At 41.1% G+C, this 24,043-nt stretch overlaps 2 protein-coding genes across 9 annotated transcripts in view; one reads left to right on the top strand and one right to left on the bottom strand.

Annotated features, from left to right (window-relative positions):
• The window catches only part of macrod2 (mono-ADP ribosylhydrolase 2), a 390,971-nt gene that overhangs the window by 66,910 nt on the left and 300,018 nt on the right, over positions 1–24,043 (top strand). The window lies entirely within an intron of this gene.
• Positions 2,710–13,249, bottom strand: flrt3 (fibronectin leucine rich transmembrane 3). Its single transcript, XM_046070268.1, has 3 exons — positions 13,157–13,249; positions 6,923–7,639; positions 2,710–5,884 (listed from the first exon to the last, which is right to left on the bottom strand). Exon 3 carries the CDS (start codon positions 5,840–5,842, stop codon positions 3,893–3,895), a length of 1,950 nt encoding a protein of 649 aa, XP_045926224.1. The 5' UTR covers positions 5,843–5,884; positions 6,923–7,639; positions 13,157–13,249; the 3' UTR covers positions 2,710–3,892.

Consider the following 24,043-nt stretch of genomic DNA (forward strand, 5'->3'; position numbering starts at 1 on the left):
GATTTGTGTCACCCTTGTGTCAAGTCTTAGCAATTTATCTTGTTTTGTAGAATTTAGTAAGGCGCCCTAGTATGCCTAATCATGTTGATAAACCATCTCATTTTAAAATGGCAAATTAAAAAAATCAAATTGGTCTCCTCTGTATTAACGCATGGTTTTAACTTTATGCTGTGAGCCTTTGTATGGCTCTGAGGGGAATTCAGCCATTAGCTAAACATTTGACCTTTTCTTCTTAGTGTTTTTCCCCATAATTTCTGGCGTCCCTGCTAAGAATGCCCAGATATGAACGCTACGGGGTCTCTCCAAAACAGAGCATGCATATGGTGGACAGGTTGCCTATTAGAGTCCCTGATGACTGGCAATGTCTTGTGGGCACTGATATTCATCCATTTTTCATCTCTTGAGATCCTTGAACTGAGTCTGACCTTACCTCAATGACCTCTAATCAGTCCTAGGGTCACATGGCCTGTGCTTTTTTGATCTTACTAATGGTGCTGATGGAGAAGAACCATGCCTAGCCATTGGCAATGGTGAGGTCATCCAAGGGCGCTTTGATAAGAGCATCTATAGGAATGCAAATGTGACCAGTACCATAACAATAGGAATAACAGCAGCCTGGGGCAGACAGTGCAGCTGCCCCCATTAGCTTTAAACTCTGGGTTACATAAAAGACAAACATAATTAGCTTCTGTGTGTGTCACACAGGAGACAAATGCATGTGGCATCATGTGTTGTTTAAAGACTTGTCTGACCTCAGTGAGAACATGAGAGTGATTAAGGAATTGTTTAAAAGGACACATGGGTTAAGGGTCATGAGTGATAAGTGAGGTCACGCAGGGTTGTCAGCAGTCTGGATCATCAATTTTGCCTTATACTTGGGAAAGCCAAAATGCACAAAGCTGCTCTGGTTAATGTATTATTTTTAGTGAAAGTCACAACAAAAGAATGCTGCTTTCACCATTTGGCTTAACTGTAATTTATCACACAGAGAAAATGTGAGAGCGGCTTGCTCATTCTCAGAGCTTTAAAGTGGTCCGCTACAAACCTGTGTGAGTAATTTACTTAATACCAAAAGCTAATCAGTAACACATAAAAGATTACTGTTCCTGCTAAAGAAATTTTAGTGATCTCATTGATATACTATGTTTGTAGTCTTTCTGGCTCAAAAATAACACTTTTTGAGAGGTTCTAGCAATTACTAGACATATGGACACTGCTCAAGCGGCAGAGCCCTTTTTCATTTCTCAACATTTGCAGAGCTGCCTCATTCATCAGGGAGAAGCTGAAACTGTGAGGCCAGCTGAGATCTCCTCTTACACATATACTGCTAGGCCAATAATACCAATGAGAAAACTGTACAACTTTTTGTTTGGTTTAATTTACTTAAAAACAGATCATAGCACATTATATTGTTTCTTTTATGCTTTTGTAGGTCAGCATAAAATGTGAATATAGTGTGTTGCAAGGTTTTATCATGTAGTTTTTCATTTTTCTCTAGTCAAATAAGATAGGACTATGGCTGAACAGGCAAAGTACAAAAAAACTATTGACCGCATTCATGTGGAAACTATTACTATTCAGCATTCTAAAAGTAGTCAGTGCTCTCAGTAGTCTGTTTACTGTTGACTTTGCAAGTCAGTGTGATATATATTTAGTGTAAAGGGCAGGGTTAGTGTGAACTTAAGGTTTGGATAGCTTGTGCAGCTTTTAGCGGCTCCCCTTACTGTAATTAAAGCTTTCACTGTGTTAAGAGCTTGTGGGTGTGTGAATGTGGGTATGCAATATTTTTTGTGATGCATACTGAATACTTTTTTGGCTTTTATTTTTTGAGTATGGTCAATGCTAGAGTCTAGCAAGTATAATTTAAATGCATTAATTATAATTGGCTTTCACAAGATATTCTGTTTGATGCATGTGTAAAATAGGCTAATAGGCTATTTTACTGTTTAACTTTTTGATGGGCCCTAGTCCGGGTAAGCTGTAACCATGTCATTAAGTGTGATGCCTGGAGCCGAGAGTAGTGTATATATACTCTGTCCTCTGCGGGGACGGGCATTCCCATCAGGGTCTGCCTGTACCACCCTCCATATGGTGGCTCGTCATTAGTTTTCAGTTGCCCTGGTGCCTGTGAAGTTCATCAAACCCTAGAGTCCAATCTCTCCACAGCCCTATTTCTACTCTACTGTGACATTTCTCTCTCTGGCCAATCGGATAAATCACACATGGCTTCACCGCATGAAAGAGCAACTGCAGCCTCAAGCAGATGTTGCTCTACAGACTGCCCATGGAGTGGAAAACTGGGTTTCAAGAACAGTATATGAGTTATTGTTAAGGAGTTCACTGTGTCTTAGAAGGGGATCTGTGGTTTTAAGGCTGTGAGCTAAGACGAGAGAGTTCAGATATTTGTGAATGATAAAAATGCATTAGGGTATGTTTTTTTTATTTATTTTTTTTATCTCCAAGCATTTTAGATTGTGTGCCTAGACAGTAATTTGAAATATGAATGAATAATACAGGTCCCCTGTAGCCTTCCTTGTTACTCCAGGGCAGCTCACATTTGTATGAAGATAGAATTCTCTTGAGTAGAAACAAATTAATTGAGCAATCTCAGCAGACCATGATTTGATAATAGTAATTGAACAGAACAATAAAAAATCAAAGTATTATTTTAAATGGCGTTTGTTGTACTCAAGGTAAGGAAGAGCAAAGTTATTTTTGTCCACTTTTATTCTGTAATATGACCAATATTTTCATATTCAAGTGTGTATGAAAAAAAGTCACTGGTTTCTTAAAAAGCTAAATACAATAAGCATTGGATCAAGGCACATACAAGACTGGCCAAAGGGCATACAATGCACTTTGGTTTTTAATTGTTAAGAACAGTTAACTTCAAATTATGGAAACGTAAGAGTGTGTTCATTTGGAAAATAATACAAAATAATACTCATAACGAGGAGTTGCTGACACTGTGGTAATTCTAAAAGCCAACATGTTTTGTCTTTTTGGCCTGGTGACTAGAATGACGTATGTACATGGTACTAAAGAATGCCGCCATTGTCGTTTGGCCATTGTTGGCTTGTACAAATAGAGATAGTGGGGGGTCCTCTGTGTCAGCCTGTCCAGTCTACTTGTTTTGAGGAGTAGAGAGCTCCTTAAGGTCGATGTGCTTTATCTGCCCTGTGCTGTGGCCTACAATCCTATCAGAAACACTGGAACCCTGCTTGGGTTCTCTTGCTGTGTTTCTTCTTCTTGCAAACAAAAAAATATATATATCACACACTGAACAAGCAGAGAAATAAAGCATGGCACCTCATCTTTAGTTATTCGTACTTCATACCAGATGAATACTAGAGCAAGTCTCTCGGTCCGTTGTATGTGGAGACAGCTACTGACTGCACATTGTTTTAGAGGGCAACATGCCTGCTTTGTGAATTAGTTGATCAGCTGTGCCTTAGTTTACTTCATGTCATTTTTTTGCCTTTTTGTTTTTCAGACAGCCACAAAGTTAAAAGAATGACCTGTGCTTATACTACAAGGTTTTCTAAGGTCTGATTGTTCAACATAGCAATGAAAACCCACTTTCACAGTTGACAAGTCATCTCAGTAGAACACAGAGTTTCTTTTAGTTGGTCGATAACCTTAAGCAAAGGAAATACAGTACAAATTACTACAAAACCCTAAAATATAGAATTGCAGTTAGTTACAATACCCACTGTTGGTTCAGTGATGGCCTGTAACTCGGACGTTCTCTGTCTTCATAAAATGTCCTTAAATATAAATTATATGGCAAATGTACAGAACATTGCTTCCTTAGTCTTATAGATCCAGTGTTTTGTGAAAGTCTTGCCACTCTGTTTAAGTCACACACTCATCATGAATGGCCTGCGCAATATCATGAATGGGAATGGTCTGAATCTGGTATTCCACTGTCTCTGTAGCTCCTGTTGTTAATACTGTTCTCGCTATGTGGGCTTTTGTATAAACTCAGGCCATTAGGTGGGAAAATTGTGTGTATCACAAACTCCTCCTTGGACACAGGTAGGTGATTTATAGGTATCATTTGAAAAGAAGTCTCTCGTATTTCTAGGATGGAGTTGTCCTTCTTAGTGCCAGCCTCAGCATAGTCATCCTTTCTCCGACGGCCTTTGTTGTAGGTGCAGTTCCTGGAAAAAAGTGAACCATTCCTGTGGACATACCAACACACCAGTGCCAACATGATTATTGCCAATAGAGCCACAGCCCCTCCAATGATAGCAGCCAAAGGCAGACTGGAATTTTTGTAAGGCTCTTTCTCCTGCTCTCTGTTTAAAGTCGTGGTCGGGTTGTATGGTTTGTGAGAACCAGTCTCTGTCTCTATGCAAACGGGGGTCTCATCTGACAGGTAAATGTTGTTGGTCTCCATGGGAACCATGCATATCCTATAGGAAGACTCTGGCTCCAGCGCAGTGAGCAGGTACTCTGTCCTCTCTCCCTGCACAATGGTCTCAGTGATGGATCCAAATGCAGGACTGTGTCCCAGCTTTAGCCAGCTGAGCCGTAGGGCAGTCATTGGCTGTGACACCCTCCATGATATGTGTATTGTATCTGCACTACTTGACTTCACACTGATGGTGAGGATCTTTCTGCCTGAAGTGGTGGTAGTGCTGTGGTATTTCTTACCGATGTCAGGCCCTTTTACTACAGGCCTTCTAGTCACAAATGAGGGCCACTGGGGCTGTGAGGGGCGCACAGTGTTGGGGACTGTGCTTGTCTCATACGTGGGGAGTTCTGAATCTGTGCATTCAAACATGTCTGTAGTTAGGTCTTTAATCGCCATGCCTTTCACCTTATCAGGACCCTGGCACATGAAGCCCCGTACATTCACTTTAGATGGCAACGACCGCAGCCAATCACGCACCCATTTCATCCTGCAAGTGCATTGCCATGGGTTGTTGCGTAGCAGGAGCTGTGTGAGATTGTCCAGATCTTCAAACACACCCTGAGGGAGGCTGCTCAGGTTGTTGCCAGACAGGTCCAGGCGATACAGCTGCCTAAGGAAGGCAAAAGCCCCAGGCGGGACCCGATTAATGTGATTATCTTGTAGCTGCAGCTTCTCCAAACTGTTGCCTGGTAAGTTGGCTGGCGGTGATGTCAATGAGTTTCTCACTAGTGAGAGCTCAGTCAGGTTGATCAGGTTGATTAAAGCCATCTCCCCAATCCCACGGTTGTTGAGCAGGTTACCATCCAGGATTAGTCGCTTCAGGTTGATGAGATCTTGCAGCGACTGCTCTGAGATGGAGGAGATGCGGTTGTCATCAAAGCGCAACTCCTCAATGCTCATGGGTAGGCCTAAAGGGATGGTGCTAAGGTGGTTTCTGGAGAGAAAAAGCAGTCTGAGGTGATTACTGTCCCTGAACGCCCCCTCCTCTATGCTGACTGCTGATACTGAGTTATCATCCAGGTGCAGTTCCTCAATGTAGGGAATTTGGGCTAAAGAGGCATGAGTAATCATCCGAATGTTGTTCTCCTGAAGGTGGAGCTCTTTTAGGCCAAGAGGAAGGTTAGTGGGGAACTCATCCAGATTGTTGCAGTAAAGGTAGATCTTCTCCACATTTGAGAGCCTGCGGAGCTCTGCAGGAATACCCGAACTCTTGATGCGATTGTTTTGCAGAAACAGCACTGTAGCATCCTGGGGTAGACCAGTGGGGATGGAAGTCAGGCCACGGTCATTACAGTAGATGAAGGTCCCATCACAGCGGCAGGCTGAGGGACATGAGGTGGAGGTCACCAGAGGGTTAGCAAGACCCAGCAGCAGCCCGACCCTTATGAGGAAGAGGATAAAGGCCTTGCATTGATGTACCATCTTGAAGCTGTGTTGCCTGGCAGTCTAATCACTCAAGAGCCCCTGGGGAGAAGACAGAAGGGTACATTTAATGCACAAGGCCTTTAAAGGAGAGCCAAATTCCTGTTCTCATAATTGCAGGGTGTTTGAAATGCTGCCTGCAGCACTTTCTAGATTAAACAACTGCTGAAATAATCAGTTTGAATTCCTCCTATTAAATTGATATGAACTGATCATTAGGATTGCCAGACAGTGAAAATGAAGCAAAACTTTTTAATTTTTTTTTTACAAAACACTTTTTATCCAGAGCAGGCTTTACATCATCTATAGATTTCATAGGATAAGGAATGCAACCTTCTTTAGAAATAGAACTGCTTTTTGTAATTTTTTTTTATAAGAAATGTTCCAACTTGTGAGCTCTGTGAATTGAATCTCTGTGCCTCTGCTTTTTGGCCCTGACTTGTGAAATGTAATAGCTTTCCCTAGTTGTTTTACACGTTTCTATCTCAAGGCTGCCTTTCATCGCTACAGACCACGAGGGTGAACAAAGTCAGGCTTTGTTGTTGATCTGTTGTGGGACTGATATACTCTTAAGTCCCGCTAGATCATTACCCATGCCTTTAGCTATTCAAATTCTGGGGTTTAACTAGGTAGAGAAGAAATATCTAGCTACATCTTTTCAGATTAAGACCCAAGCAGGACATGTTTTAAGGAGTTTTACAAGGTTAGAAAATGAAATTTGTAGCATTATTTGTTCTTGCACAGCACTATGTTAATGATCTTTGTAAATTCGGTATGTTAAAAATTCAGAAAATGTACAGCTTAGATTTTTTTTAACCAAGGTATTAAATTTCACAATTCATAAACTTAGAGCAGATGGCCTTGATATTAACAAAACCATGGTACAAAGCAGAAGGTGCCAAATAGTTGTCTGTCTCTTTTTTTCACTATCAATGTGTAGTTACCTTTTAATTAGGCTAATACTGATTTATTGCTTTAATTATGAATTCCTGCCATGACCTCTCTTCCTGCACGTCTCATTAGAAATTGTGGTCTGGTCAGTGAAGTGGAAAAAAGCAAAGCAATCTGTATTTGTCATACCTGATTTATACGATGTGGTAAATCCTTTCCTGCCACCAAAAATCCAATCAAGATTTCCTCTTGAATTTGCTATTATCCTTTCTGAAAGGAAAAGTTTGTCCGAGGGGTTTCTGGTGATATCCTGACCTGCTCACTGTTTGCTGAGCTGATCCTTGTTTGGACGATGACCTCCTCTGTGTTGTCAGAGGCTCATGCTTTCATTGCCTTTACCATGGCAGATAAGCCTGTTGAAAAAGCATCCCCTCTCAATGACAAAGCATGCGCTCTCAGGTAATACTAAAAATCTTAATGGGTGTGGAAATTGTTGAGCTCACCAGCCATAACTGCAAATGAGATTTTTTGGGTGTTGTATAGTGATCCGTGTGTAGGACAGGGTGAGCTTTAGCAAAGGATCCTTTCTGCAATCAGGCCCGACAGGCATGATGAGCTGACACAAAGCTGGTCTGAGCCATGCCAATCCCCTGTACCACGGGCTCAATCCAGGCCTGTTCACTTGTGTACTCCAGGTCTTCAGGTAACCCAGAATCCTCTGCTCCCTTGTTGAGCCTGTATACACATTAATCCAGGGCTTTGGTCCCTTCTCCTGAAGCAGATAACCAATGTTCTTCTTTCCTCTCAGGAGCAAAACGGGGCAAGGTGCTTATCCTTCTGGGCACAGCCTTCCTCACGCATCTGCAGCTTGACTCATACTGTGCTCTCCTCACACCTGGGATGGTGCTATGAAAAATAACCAGAGACAAACACATTTAGTGCCCAAATTCAGTCATAGTACAATAGGACGTTTTAAAGATCAGGTAACAAGTTGTAAGTAATCCTTGACGATTGATAAAAAAAGGTATTATGCATTTAAGTTAGTTAGTAATACTTTTATTGTTCTTTTTTTTTTTCAGGTAACAATTTAGGAATATATATTATTCTCTACTCCCCTGTACATTTCAAGTACTCATTTCAGTCACTAACTTTAGTATAAAACCTTATGTGAACTAGATGTTGACACTGGGGAAATCTAATTAAGTGTAGGAATGGTTCTCATACCCAACTCTGACCTCCCTTACATTGTGAATTCTTATATAAAAATACCCTTTCCTTAGCCTACGGTTTAATCTGTTGACCTTTTACAGGCTGTTACTCTAACAGACTACATTTCTTTTCTATGGTGATACAAGAAAGAATGTCTATGCATACGAAAGACAACAGTGATCTAGACCCCAACACAATGGCTAAGGGTGGAGCCCCTTTGCCCTTTTCAGTCTAATTCACTGCTTAGCTAAGCGTTTCGTGTTTTACAAGAGAACTAGTCCTGTGATTAAAAAAATACAGTCTGTGCTAGTTTAAAAACAAGACTCTTACATATTCCACACAAGAGGAAAAACATATCCATTCACTGCATGTTGAATTACTCACTGTGAAAATCACTCATGACAAATGAGGCCCATATGAATTTTGTATCTATACCTGTCACTCTTGGCTCCTCTTGGTGACCCCTTACCCCCACCCCGTCCTCTCTTTGCATTCTATGAATGCTTTTTCTATAAGTAACAATAGAATTTCCCTTGCCAAAGAAAATGTTATGTTTCCTCTTACAACACAATAGCTTTGTGTCCTTATATGTAACCATTCCTGTGACCTGCCGGCAGCCAGTGTTTGCTGTAAAACATGTAAAGGTAAATTAGGAACACGGGGCCCCGCCATTTAACAGTTGTAGCCCATGACAAGGAGAAGATTAGGGAATTGAGAAGCTTGTAACTCGATTACAACTCATGAGATGCTGTCTAATAATAACGCCCCTCCCTCCTTCCTTCTGTTCCATCTAAACACGGCCCATCAGTCCAGTATTACATTTAGTAGTAGATTAGAGTCTGGGGAAAAAGCACCAGATGTGACCTCTACTAACTTCTGGAATAAAGGAGTCTGACAAGGGGAAAAAAAAGATGAAATTCAGTAATGGAGTTTTAGAAAATGGCGGGATGATAGAGGGATATGTGCTGTCTGTCTGCTGGAATGAACTTTTAATGCAGCACTTAGTCAAGCTATTTCAATTTTAAATAGCCCCTTTCACCTCATTTTGTAAAGTTCTCCATCCTCTGAATATTGTTAAGTACGTAGTCTTGATTTGGATCCTTGAATTCTTAGCGTTACATAAAAGAAAGTAATAGTCTCTACATTTCTGTCTTATCAAGGCAACCCAGCTAAATCTATCTGCACTCTGAATAATAGGCTTTTAGGGTTGTGAGACAGGGTGATTGTCTACATAAATAGCCCCATATATGATATGGGGCAACATCTCCAGTTATTTGCCTTTCATTGGCCACTACAACTCTGTTACCTGCTGAGATAACAGAATCAGACTCAATGTCGAGTAGAAGGGACAAGAGACATGGTTATTCATTTTAACACAAGTGTAAATATAGTCAGAAAGAACAAAAACATTATGTAGAATAATGTATCGTAGGCCTCAGTGTGACGTTATATTGTATATTGCGCTTTGAACCATGCACATCCTGCTTACTCGAGGAGGAGCATAGTCAGGCCTAGATGCTTGACCATTTTTCCCTTTTCTTTTTCCACGCTCATCGGATTTCAGGAGAGTGGCCCCTCTCTATTGTTCGCTACAAGGCAAGCATGAGGACCTTGTAGCCTCAACAGAGGAGGTTTACATATTAAAGCATTTTAGTCAGGCAAACTCCTCATATATATATATATATATATATATATATATAAATTAACTCATACCCTACCCCTACTCACACAAACACACATGCTATGTTTTCACACAATCATTTTGAGAGCAATAGAGGCTGAGTTAAACATTTTTAGTGATGGATGTCTTTCTCCATCGTTCTAATAAGCTCGGCCGGCCGACAGGAGATTTCTCTAGCAGTCAACGTGGCTTTTGCTTCATTTAATCTGAACTGGCGAAGTTAAATTGAGCATTCTGGTAGAAGTGTGTGTGTGTGTGTGTGTGTGTGTACAGCTAGTTACCTTTCAGTGGAGAGCGTGGGAGGCTTACACAAAGCTGGACACTGATAGCCATTGTGAGCTCAACACGCATAAATGCACATTAGTCTGCAATAACAGAACCCAAGACTTTGTGCCCCCTAGTCATACACGGCACAAGAAAGGCTTTGGAAAAACTCAAATAGAAACAATTTCATGCCTGTCAAAAGTATTGCAGATTATAATGACTTTTAGTTCAGTAAAATACAGAATAATATTACATAGGCTGCATTTAGTAGGGGAAGAGCTCTAGAAGTAGTAATGGGTGACTGTTGAATTATTCATGAGCCCTGAAATTAATTTTGAACTACGGTAGAGCTCTCCATTGGGAAATCAATGTTGTTTGTATCTGCTGTTGATTATTCATTCTAATTTATAATATACTTTTGAATTATGATTGATTGCTCACAATGTCATTATTGTGGGTTATATTTCTTTTTCAGACTTTGGTCTGTATGCATTTTGCCTGCAATGTTACTCAGCAAGTTCGTAGGTTTTAAGCAAACCCTCAAAGGAACATGAGTTGTTTATGTCTGTATGATATTTTAGTGAAGAACAGTTGAAGTTAACCTGATATGAAGGCAAAATGTAGTGTCCGTTTGTATTTTCTTGTATTTAAATTTATTGTTTCTTGATTTTCTGTTTTTAAACGAGATGGGTTATTGTTAACTTTTGTGTGTCATGAAACCTTGTGTCTTCCATTGATTTACCTATTAGTAAGTTGTATGTCAAGACACCGGGCAGTGGCCTGCTGTGGTCCTGAGACACAATGGAACATTCATGGTCACATCTGAATTCACAGGGACACAGAACACATTTCGGCCGAAGAGAAAATGGGCAAAAATCTTTGATAGTTTCACAGATTTGTTATGTGGCCTCCTGGTGCTGTCTTTAGATGGGCTGAACAGATGATACTTTTGCTGGCCCATTAGGAGCATAGAGAGGCCTGGGACAGACGGGGGTCTCTCTTTTGTAACAGCCTGAAAGAAGAGATCTGTAGCAGCTGCAGTGGTTTTTTCCCCACATGGGGGTGGTAGGCACTGCAAGATGAAATGTGTCTGTGTATGTCTGTTTGTGACAAGCAAACAGAAAAACACTGAATACTCATGTTAAGTTGCACACAGGAGCCCATCTCAGCACAGGCCAGACACCTACCTACAATACAGAGATTTGTTAACCTCCCTACTGGCCTATCTACAGTTTTTCCTGAGTCATATCGCTTGCAAAGGTTTTCCTGCAGTATTTATACCTTGCAGCCACGTTTACACCTTCTCTTTTAGTGACCAATATGAAATGATTTGTCTCTTAAAGCTTGGGATAGATGTTGCTTAGTAGCTAAATAAATTATGAAAAGAACTGAATTGGGCCTCCTCAGAATTGTGTTGAATCTCAAATATGTCTTGGAAGTTATGAAAGTCTTAGTACTTTTTTTTCCAAACACATTCATTCATATTTTATGCTTTAAGATTTCTGGCAATAGAAAATTCTGTCTGTAGTGACCTGGTTAGTTGTTAATCTGCAATGTGAATTCCCTCTGAAAGCAATTGACTGGGGACTTTTGCCTCAGGCAGTCATCAGTGAAGACAATTGGGTCTGTCCTCATGTCTGCTATGTTTAACAGGCTATTTATTTCTTTGTCTCTCAAACACGCTGGACAACAAAGAGCAACCATTACATTGCTTGACAATTGAAGTTAGGTTTGAGGCCATTATCAGTGATTTACTGAAATCAGACTGTTGCCTAAATATACTATTTCATTCATTGTTTTAAACCTGGGTGATGTTATATGTTTCTTGAAGATAAAAAGATGTAGCCTATGTTAAAAAAACAACTGTCCATGTCCTGGTGTTGCCCACAAGACATTAGGCTGAAAGAAGATTGAAGGCGACCACTTTATTGCATTGATATAATGGGATAAATATCAGGTTTGTATGGAGAAAGAAACAGCGGGCTTTGATTCATTGGCATCATAGATTGACATTAGAGTGGAAAATCTGCTGTCAGTCGGCCATAGGAGCAGAAGTCATTATCTTACTGTAAACCGCGTTTATTTCTGGATGCGTATTAATACGACAGTCACAACAGAGCTTGCAACTGCACTGTAATGTCAGATATTTGTTTTGACTCATTGTTAATGTAACGTTACAGCATGTTATCTGCGTTAAATGAGCCGCTGCTTATGTGCGAACTCATGCGTATGAAACTTGAATGGGTTCTATTTTGTGCATTTTTCAGGGGACCTTCATGACTGCGCCCCATCATAAAGCTCTCACAACGTATCGTGTGTTTTCTGTGTTGTTGGTTTTTTAGGGAGGGGGGACGTCCATATTATCTGCAAGCTTACAGTTGCACACAGTACATTTCAATGGAGTAGGACATGAATAGGAGCTGGTCTGTTGTCCAGACAGTGACGCCGGAGACGCATTTAGCGGAGTTTCTCCAGCTGCCCCTTCATGTCCAACACCGCGGGATCCGCAACTGCAATTTCAGCTGCACGCCGGGGTGTCTTCTCGGGCTGCGACACCGTGACTAAATCACACATTCCCCTAATCCTATCAAGTTTGCGTATTCGCCACTGATTTTTAGGAGTATCAAAAGCTGAAATAAGGAACGGAAAGATTTTAGACGTCCCTGTTGCTCCCTTAAGTGCTTTTCACATGTTTTGACCAATGTACTGAGGCGGGATATGACTGTGATCAAGAAGCAAATTTCGCCTGTCGCAACAAGAAATCCATTTAGATAGAGCAAAAACGCGAGCAAGAACAGAGATCTGCCGTTTGTGGTCTTCACTGGACACATGCAGAATGAAGAGGGACGCAGCGCAGGATCGAAGCAGCAAGTTGCAGGCATGAGAGGGGCTTGCCATGACGAGATGGATAAGTCTGTTTTTAAATGCCAAACAGAGCTGAATGACTTGCAGTGCGTAAACCAATCGAAGAGCTTAATTTGGTTATGTGGAAGAAAAGTGCACTCACAATTCCCCCCCCCCCCACACACCATTCTACTGTCGCTTAAATCGCTACTCTGCCTGTGAGACACAAGCAACTCAGAGAAACCCAATATTTTACGCCTGGGCCGAGAATTTAAAAAATAAAAGAAGGGGAAAAAAGAGGGCAACTAATAAAATACAAGCAACTCTTGAGGATTCCGCATGACTTTCAATTCCTTTAGCCAGAAAGAAGATCCAAAAAGAAGATGCATTCCCAACAGGACCGTACCAGCAAAAAACGCACTTACCTCTATAATCAACCAAAAATGGAAAGTAACAGGTATCCTCTTAAATTGGGGTTCACAACGGGGGAAAAATAATAATCCAATCCAGGCTATAGGGATTTAAATTCAGATCCAAAAAAGCTCCTCTCACTCACAAGGCTAGAGCTATTTGCAGTTTATCTGTAGAAGCACTGCTATGTTTACTGGTGCCCCCCTACACACACATACACAATCTGTAGGCTGTGCAAGGAAATCGGCGCACAGGGTAGATCTCAATACTAATGTGAAGTTGTGTTTGCCTCTAGCTTCAATAGAGCGCTGATGTCATCTGGAGGAGGGGTCTCTCTCTCTCTCTGCCTCTCCCCCCCCCTCTCTCTCTCTTTTTGGGAGATGCACAGGAAAGATGCAGTGTTGAATGGATACACTAGGGGGAGTGGAGGAAAGGGGAAAGGCAGTCACATCCTTGTCAGATGTGTGCACTTAAGAGGAGCGAGTAGTCACTGGTCGGAAAGCAATGCTCACTGGCAGAAAAAGACCAAGAGGAGTGAAAAATGTACAGTATGTGTGTGCATGTTGGTAAGAATGAAAGATGCACAGGGCCTTTGTGCGTATGTGGTCTTGTTAGCTCTGTAGTGAAATTATCATTTGTATATGTGTTTAAGACCTGTCGGGATAATTTATGATTAGGTTTTTTTGGCATCAGAGGCTTCATTACAGATGTTGTGATTTGTCATTTATCTCTGTTGCAGGTGTTCTATTTGTATCTATACAACATACTTTTTTCATAATTTTCTGAAAGAGAGCGACAAGTGTATAAGTGTATAATCATTATGTCGAAGCCATTGTAAAAAATCTGATCTAAAAATCTAAAATGCTAATAAAAACCTTTTCTATGATTTAAGCATTTACCAGACAGGCCTTTTCTCGCACTTTGACAGGTAATGAATATTTGATGACGTTGTGAACCAGAATAATTTATAACAAGAATTTAGAATTGTGCTAAAGCTTATGCTCGTGTGTGTGTGTGTGTGTGTGTGTGTGTGTGGCTGCTTCTGTGTATGTGTACATACAGCATGCTTATGTGTGTCTGTGCATTAACACGTGAGTTGCTCTGACATACCTGAACCAATCTGACTTTTGCCCCTTCTGCTTTGTGTTTGACCCTCTTTGATTTCATGTTTAAATGAAACCAAACAGTGAGTTTGCTCCCTTCCAGGCCCAAAGCAGCACTGAGTCACGCCGTTAGTCAAAGGGTTGTACAGCAGATCTGACCCAGCCAACACTCTCCCCTGCCCTGCGTCATCTCCAGTGTCTCCCCCTCCGGCTACCTGACAAGTCAGACATCACAACATGGCGCATTGAGCTGTAATGGAGCAGCTCTGTTCATCTGTTGTTCAATATCAGCTTCCTGTCAATGCCAGTGGGTCAACGAGACTCCTGTCATTCACTAAATACTAGTTTTTGTTAATTACCTCAAGCCTATTATGCTATTCAGTTGTGAATGCCTGAAGGGTTTGCATTCATTTTCAGTAAACAAACAGGTTTGTTAGAGAGGTGTTATTCACTCTTCCTGGGGATAATAAAATACTTAGCTGAAATTTATCATGTTTTGTGTTTCTGAAGAGAGAGCAGCTGCCTTGTAATAATTAATGACAGTTAGAAAAGCAACAGAACAACTTTTGTCAGTAAACTAGCATTAGAGCCCGATTTGGTGAATGGAAAAGCCAGAGTTTGCAATATTCTGCAAATGGCCCCAGTTTACACAAAGCAATATCATTTAGCATGCTTAAAGAAAATGATGTTCATGGATGTAACCCCGTAACATACAAATGACAGCAACAATTTAATATCACCATTTACACAAATATTTACACATTTCTGTTTCTGTACTCTGTTCTCCCATTATCTGCTTATGAGTTGATATGGACCTCTACTCCTAGCAATTGTTATTGCCTCATTAGGATGGTGCGTACTACACAGGAGTGACTGTTTAAGTGTCTGACCACCGGTGACGTCTCACGCCCAGTTATTTTACCAGGACAGAATTTGTTCCAACTCTAGCCTCAACACATCGGCACACGGTTAAACCATGATTGCCATCTTAACTGGAGTGCCTAATTGAACAGACACTTAAGCCTGGAGCATCTGCCAAAACTACTTAGACCTCCACTGGAGTTTTTTGGATGTGTTTGCTTTCCAGCTGGAGTGGCTCTTGCTTTTGTTCGAAACACAATGGGATTTCTAGACAAATTTAAATTGTTTGTCTGTATGCTGTTCATTTGGAGACAAATCAGTATGAAATAAAATTTCTATTGTGTTGTGAAGTTTCCACATAGGCTTAATGTTTTGCAGGTTTGTTAATTAACTCAACTATCCTATCATATTAGTCCAGGTGTTGCATGCCAAAGACTAAGCGGTGAGAAAAGGTCAGTCTCGGACATCCTGACTTGATCCTTGTCTTCCCTCAAGGGGGACAGAGCTGTGCCTGACCTCACCGTGGCTTCCTCTGCTAAATCGACTGCAGACACATCTGTCAGCGGCTGCTGATTGACCCTCTCTCAGACGTACAAAGAGCCCCACTGGAGGACGAGGGTGTTGGATTTCTGTTATCTCAAGTCCAGGGAAAATCTGTTGCCCTGTTCATCTTTTGTCCAATGGGACGGGTGCTCACATTTCCCAAAGATGCACTCTAGTCTGTCTGGCCAGTTTCACTGTATTTAGACAACAGACAGGTTGTTTTCTACTGTTTTGCATTTTTGCAAAGATAGCTAAATATATTAAGCCACTTGATTTTGCTAAGTGCTAGGTAAAGTGCCTTTTGGCTCTGGTGGCAGTGGTGGCAAGTGTTCACTTGGTCTTGTTCAATATCAGACTGTCCTGAGCCCAGTTTTTGTCTCTCATGACAGACATTCGACCAGATAATTGATTTACTTTTTTGCTTTTGCTGTGGTCAATAGATAGGGCTTGCAGTTGGCAGGCAATGGTGCCCTACTTTCTGGACTGTCTGCCCAAACATGCAGACCCAATCTGATTGGTGTTATGTAACCGAGGTGTTATGGATATTGTTTTATCTCCCTCAATTTTACATTTTATCTGTCACTTAAACTTAGTGTGCGTTTACTGAAAAGCTTGTGTGAAATACAATAGGCCCCAAAACTGCTCTGGGGCTCACAGGGGAAAAGCAGAGACTGATTTCCCCTTATGCCTCCTTCCTTGCTCTGACTGGAATTCATTATTGATAGACTTTCCGTGTTCTTAACCAATGCCAAATAAAGGGGAACATGTAAAATTCTGCTGCCAAAACCCCCTACTTTGTTTTTCCATTTACCTTCTGCTTTATTTGCATATTCATCCTCCACAGGCAATCAGCAGCTATCTTTGCTGTGGGCCTTTCATCTCCGCTCTGCCATCCTGACAGGCAGCTTTTCAGTATCACAACAGTTTAACTAGGATTTGTGGATAAGAGGTGCTGTTGGTTATGCTAGACTAATCACAATTTTGATTTGCAGAGTGTGTAATGTGTGTGACAGTGATAGAAAAAGGGTTATGGGAAGAAAATATATGAATCAGTCAATGGGTAAATATCTAGACAGATGTCGGATTTCATTAGTGTGGGTAAAGATGTAAATGCAGGTATCATGGCATTGCCCAAAATGGTTGGCAAGAGAAGGCTTTGACTGATAGAGCTTGTTGGATTTCAGTTACATGAAGCAGGGCCTTACCACCCGCACGGTTGCTAATAGGCCATGCAATAAGGTACTAGTCTTTTCTGATGCAGATCCCAGATGTTGAGGTATAGGTTGACCCTTTGTCTCTTGGGACTAGGATGCAGCCCAGAGAAAGTAAATAACCAACAACAACAGAGACTAAAGGGGCCGACATCCTGCTGCTTAGGCAAGTCTTTGGGCCTTGTGTTTGTGGAAGATTGACAAGCCATGCAAATAGCTCTGTCGGCTGTTTTTCCCCTCATCTTTTGTTTTTCTTTGGTTGCTGTTATGTTGTCTGTAGAGACAGAGGAACCCAGGGATGAGCGAGTTCCATAAAAAAAGGTAGAGGGGGGGTAGGAGCTGACTTGTCAACGTTAAGACCTCACATAGGTTAATGATCCCAAACACAATGCCCTGTGATCAGATTAGGTTGAGCACCCCCCCTCCTGAATGCACTAATCAGCACAATAAAGGAGATAAAAGATAGAATTACCATACAGTGTTTTCACAGTCCAGCATACATCTCTAATGTAGCCAATAGAAGCCATTCTCTCTTGCTTTGTAACTGGTTTACTACTACTGCACTAAATTTGTAATTAGCCAACTTAGCATCTTTTTTTCAGGCTTTGTTAAATGGTAGCATTTATCTTTACAATTGACTCTGTATGCTTGTGTAAGTGCCAACAGAACCTGAAAGACAAACATGCAGTTTTCTGATTTCTAAACTCTGCAGCAAATTACTTCAGTATATGGGAGAATTTAGTGCTTTAGTCCTTTGAGATTAGGAGTTTGAGTGTTTGAAAGGGTCAGTCAGAGTTTAGAGCTGTAAGGAGAGGAAGTCAGGGCTAATATTATCTAGTGAAACAAACCAAGTCTTTGCTACTCTAGATAAGATAAGATTATTATACAAGACCTCAAGGTCCATAAAGGCCCTGTTGATTTGAGCACATATACAGGAAGCATGTTTCTTAGGCAATAACATTTTGGGTAAAGAGAAGTGGGGGGTACAAAAGAAGGGACGTCTCGTCACACACAGCTGCCATCACCATGATCAAAGTGTTCACTTATCTGTGCCAAACACTAACTCTGACTCTGTTTTCTCTATGATCTGGATGGCTTTGTTTACTCTCATGAGTCATGTCTAAAAATTACCTTTTTTAATGATTTCTCAACTCATTGTTTTTTTCCCCCACTGCTCAACACAGTGAATAACTGCTATGAAAGTACAAAAGCAATAAGAGATTTTTACATGTTCCTATGCTTTAGAGCAAACTTGCTTACATCAGTGCTCTCAACTCTGAGCTGATGCTTCAATCACTTTCTTAAAATACATTCTCATTATCCACTTCCACACTCATGAATGGCAGTTATGTAATTCAGTTGGAAGCTGGGTAGAGTTATATTGACATTTTGTGATTGTGGTGGTGAGAAACGTCTTCAGTTTAAGCTATTGTGAAAACCAGAAGAACCGGAGCCACTTAATTGGCATTAAACTCCACCTGAAGGTGTTAAGGTAACACCACCAACCATCCCAACAAGGAGGAGTCTACACCTCAGCGTCTGACACTAGTTCTTTGGCACTCATCGTGATTGACTTGGAATATCGAATGTCTTATTCCTCTGCAGGCAGGAGCCACTTTCAAAGGAAGCCTATAGAAAGTGATGATGGGGGAATAAAAGGACTGGTTGAGTCGAGGGGACATTTATGACTTTCCTGAAAGAAGCATTTGTTGACTGCCCACCCACCTATTAGCGCAAGAGTGGAAAGTGCTTGTGGTGGAGTTGTGAATGACAGGTTTTAGGTAAAACTGGGAGTAACTGGAGTAGACGCTCTTTATTCCACTTTGTTCCTGGGGTGTTTCTGAGGTTAACCTTCTGGTGTATGTATGTGGTAGTGTGTATTACATTGGCGGTGATGGGAATGAGGGGTTGTAGGTGGTGTGTGGTGTACTGGTGGTTTATCTTGGGCATTGACATGCTCTTTATCTACATGTGCATAAAATCAGTGAAACTTTGGAGGTACTTAGTTTTGTCAATGTGTTTTCTCCCAGTTACTGCCAGGCAAATGGCTTCATTTAGTATTATAAATATAATAATAAGATTTATGTTTATTTTTATATATTTTTTATTTAATGAGGTAAGACCTGTTGAGATCAGTGATCTCTTTTGCAATGGTGACCTGGCCAAGACAACAGCATAAAGAAGGTTACAGATGTAATTGTTTTGATACAGAAACACCCAAAAGTGTCAAAAACACCTCCCCAGCTCCTTGTGAAATGGACTAAGAAAATTTCCCTAAAACCCTTTCCACAGGAGAAATGGAAGAAAACCCTAGGAAAGGATCACACAAGGCCTTACCTCCCTTCAGGGCTTAGAAGTGCCTGTTTGCACAGCATAACAAAAAGCAGATCAGTGATATAAATCAAACCATGACAAAAAGTGTACTTGTATAGTCAAAGTTAAAGTATTTTTGCTTACATGTATCATTTAGCTATAATACATAGGTGTGTGAGGAGAGACTTTGCTCATGAGACAAGACGGCACACGACATTGGGTTCACAAGATCGAGATTTTAACCCCTTCTGCATTATATCTCTTGAGATCATGTGTCATACCCTTACTAAGCAGTGGAAATGTAACTCACCAGGTCGGGAAGGGAAGAAGAGTCCTTTGGAGACTGTTCTACGAACCTTGAATGCTATGGCACACCCACTGAATTTGTTATTAAAATACACTGAGTAATACAAAGCAAGAAACTGGTCTTATAAAATGAGCCGATTCTCAGCTGAGCTAAATTCAAAAAGACCTACATGTGTCCACGTACAAAGAGTACGAAGACAGGAAGACCCAGCGTCTAAACTATTTGTATATAGGCTATTGGCGAGGTGTGTGTGTGTGTCAGGTGTGTCCGCAAGTGACCTTGTATCCAGCACATACACACTATTACAAAATATGTCAAAAACACTCAACCTCCCGCATCGGGAGTTTCCGTAGGCAGGATAGTAATTTCAAGGGGTCTATTGTGGTCAGTTGCACTCTGCTAGCAGCTCAAGTATAATATCCTGTTTTTCGCTCCAAAGTGTCTCTTAACCTTTAGACGTACCTGCTAGATAGGCAAATCCCTTGCGCTTGCAGTTATTAGCAACATTCAAGTAAAACATTTCCATGAAATGTTCTCTATCGCTACATATCCATTAATTTAAGCACATGGCTTCCTGCCAGTCTTAAAGACATCTCATTAAATGATTAATACATCTTGATGATCAATATATCTTATAAACTACTCAAGCAATATATGTTATAACATGTAAAATGATAATATGGAAGTATTTGTTAAGCAGACCAGCAATATGCCCTATTAATCTAGTGGCAATCCAGTTTATAGTGAAGTTTGGGGTGTCAAAACAGCTTTCTTCACTGAACAACGTCTGGGGGAACTGAGCTGTCAAACAAACACCCACTAGCCAATGGGGATGCACCCCTCGCAAAATCCGCCCACGAGAGATGTTTGTGTCAGAACTGAAGACAAAAAGTCAGGCAATGCAAACGAGAGAGCTGGCCGCGTGACGGCAAAGCTGACAGTGAGAGCTAAAGTCTGATCCGTGAGAAAGCAGCAGAGGGAGCTGGAAACAAAACGACTTATTATCAAGAGTAACAGACCAACAGTTACATGTTTTACTTTAGGGAAGATATTTTTTTTTGTGCTTCAGTTAGTTTTTTTCCCCTCTCAAATTCTTATTTTTTGTTTGATGTTTTAGAGGTTTTGTTTGACTTAATTGGCAGATATCTGATTCTGATATCTGATTCCAGTAGGAGAGAAACAGACTCTGGAGTTAACAAGTGATAAGTGGTAGATGCAGTGGGCTTGCTGCAGTTGAATATCTAAGTAAGAGACGTTCTGTCCCAAAGGGAATATAATTACTATATGACATATACACAATACTATATACGCAATAAACTTTAATAATTATAATATGACTGCGTGGTGAACCTATGAACCTAAGTTATATTTAAACAGCTGTGGCTTTGTGTTGTAGGCCAGGTAAAATGACAAAAGGAAATACGATAATTTTTCAGCGCACCAAAACACCAAATAAGTACGAAAGTCCCCAAATTAAGGCTCCTGGTAACGTCATGGTCTCCCTGCTACATACGCTAATAAGAACATCTACTGGCTTGTGAATACAGGATCATGTTGAAATTCTTCAGTCTTTAAAGTATGTCTGTGCTAACAGAGAGACAGAAGTAGAAAAATATTGTTGGTGTATTTCAAGGTAAGGGCTCTGGGGCTTTTCTTCTTACAGTACATAGCCTTAAAATATACCTTTCTATGCTCCAATTTCGCAAATGAAGGATAAAGACAAAGCCGTGACATTTAACAGGCCAGTAAGAACTGCTTTAAGCTGACCCATCAAAGACAACCAGTAAAAGATGGAGGAAGTCAACCAGCAAATCACAGATAAAGGAGATAGGTAGATGTGTTGGGTAAATAGAAGTAGTGCCATTACAACCAACATCAATCACACAGGGAATAACAGAGATGTGAATTTATACACAGTGATATGGAAAAACACTGGGGGCAGGAGCTGCCAGACTTTGGCAGCTGCTGATGCTGTCTTAGTGTTGGTGTGAAAATGGCTGCGTTTTGAAATGGAAATGGTTCTTTTCTCTGGCGGGTGTTATTGGTGAACAATACTTCTGTTGAATGAATTGTAGCTTCTTGCTTCAAGTTTCTGTATAACATAGCAGTAGGCTCTCAAAAAAGCATTCTTCTCTTTGTAAAGGTCACTGTTAATGCAGAATATGCCAGTAATTCCTATTTTGAAACATTCATCACTGTGACTGGATTCTTTGAAAAAGCTATTCTTTCTATACCAATTTAAGCTGTTTTATAAGCCACATTTCCACATATTTTTTTATGATCTCGTGTACCTCCTAATAATGCATTTTTGCGCAGGTTAGGGCTCTCCACAAATGAGATATTCTTTAATATACTGTAACCAATAATATAACTGCAAACACAGGTATCTATAGCTATTTCTGACTGTATAACCGCTTCTAACACAGAGGCAGAATTATTATTTTTATCTACTGTGGTGCTCCAACTGTGTTCTCTTATTGTACGTGTGAATTGTTTTGCATTTAATACTCTGTTTTTATATGTAACTTTCTCTCTGCTGCTCCAGTGACCCAATTCCCCAGTGTAATCATTAAAATTTCATTATCATTATCATCAGCAGCATTTCCCTCATTCATGCCTATCACCTGAGTATCTGCCATGGGGAGCGTTAAATTTAAGCAGATACGTACTCCACATGGATCGCTTTAACAGTATTTCAGTTTTGCATTACTGACTTTTGAGCAGGAATTCCTATGCATAGTTTATAAAAAGTTAAGCCAAAATTCTGCCCAATACATTAAACTTCCGTGTGCACTGCTGCTGCAGCAGCAGCAGCCGCCCCCAGCTCTCTCAAGATAGGGAGACCCCAAAGGAGGCTCAAATTTAACCCCTAAGGATTAGTGCTCATGCCTACTTTAGCACTGGTAAAAGGGAAAACGTCTCAGCACATTGAGTCAATAGGGATTCAGGCCAGCTCTACTGGCTTCCCACACAGAAATGGAGAAAGGAAAAAAAAAAAGGTGAAGTTTCAGCTCTGACTTGAATAGGGCTAGATGTTCGCCCAGGCTGCTTTACCATTTGCCCTTCCGCTGCCTTCACAGTACATTACCAGACCAAAAATACGAGGCTGTAATCTAAAACAATAAAATTCAAAGCGAGTACCTGGAGCTTGCCTTGAATATTTTGTCTGCATCATTTAGTCCACTTAAAATGGAGGGATGGTTTCTAAATATGTGTTTTTTTTCTTCATTCCAGTAGAATACAGAAATGGACATATTCTAGTTGTACTTGTTCATTGGTGTGTTAGGACAGTGTTTATCACCAGCCTTCTTTAATCCTGTATGCTGAGCTGGCTCGCCCGTGCTTGGAAAAGAAAAAAACCCCAGCCCGGTGGTGTTTCTTTATGAGCTTGTTTTTTTCCTGGTGGAGAAGAGCGGTGTGGAGAGACAGTCTGGTGTCGGAGGGCGTGGCCTCTCTCACAGGGGTCCCTGGCAGAGCCGAGGCTCTGTCTGTTGACTTTAGTCCTCGGTTGACATTCCCTTGTGTTTGTCTAGGCTTTCATCACGGCTCCGTTCAAACAAGCGCCAGCAACTGATAAAACACATGCTCTCACTTACTCACAGTGAAACACACACACACACACACACACATAGTGACACATGCACAAACTGTGATTTGACTTCATTGCAACAGGTGATGCCCCAGAATGGAGTCTTACTGATAGCAGCTGTATTGTGTGTTTCCACGGCAGTTCTTGTAAAAATGACATTGGACTTTTATTGAGTGCTTGTGTTCATTAACAGCTGTCCATAATGTGGAATGACATCCATCTTTAGAAGTGTCTCCTGCTTTCAGAATACAGTAGCTAGATGTTTCTGCTTGTTAATTTAAGTCCGGAGAGTACTACAGAGGACTGGAGTAAAATATTAGAGGGCTGGCTATGTCTTTAAATGTCAAGGAGGGTAAAAAAATGTTTTTACATACATGCCCCGTTACTCTACCTTGTCTTTTTCTGTCTGAGCTGAAGAGTTGGAGCCAACCAAAAATAATTTATCTAGGCTATCAGTCAAGCTGAAAGAGTGTCTTCTTCTGGTGTGGATTGCCGTCTGTTCGCTTGTGTGGATGGCCTCCCAGCCCGCCAAATTTCACGCCTGTCCCAGTGCCTCAGAGGTGCAGTAGAAGGAGCAGAGGAACACAGGGTGTGGCGCGAGAGCAGTATGGATGTGGGCTTAGAGTGACATTACAGCCACAGAAAGGCAGAGTGTTATCATCCCAATGTGGTTGCGATTTAGAGATGAGAGGGTTTTCGGAAACCAGGTGCAACCCACACCTGCGTGTGTTCCTTCCACCTTGCTTAATTAGAGTTCAGTATCCTCCTAATGAATATTCTCGCTCTTGTCTCTTCTGTGTTTGTGTGTGTATGTGCGTTTGGGTGGGAGCCGATGGGCTCAATTGGGAATTATCTAACATTCCCCGGAGAAAGCCTCTTTTTGTTTCTCTCTGTTTATCCACAAGAGCATACTCTTTTCCGAGTTAGCAGTACAGACTCAACAGCCCGTTACTGATCTCCTGATCTACTGTTAA

The sequence above is a fragment of the Micropterus dolomieu genome, linkage group LG15, assembly GCF_021292245.1.
Source record: "Micropterus dolomieu isolate WLL.071019.BEF.003 ecotype Adirondacks linkage group LG15, ASM2129224v1, whole genome shotgun sequence".
NCBI lineage: Eukaryota > Metazoa > Chordata > Actinopteri > Centrarchiformes > Centrarchidae > Micropterus > Micropterus dolomieu.

Excerpts from the sequence above, each read along its gene's own strand:
- flrt3 (XM_046070268.1), bottom strand. The coding sequence starts at position 5,842 with ATGGTACATCAATGCAAGGCCTTTATCCTCTTCCTCATAAGGGTCGGG.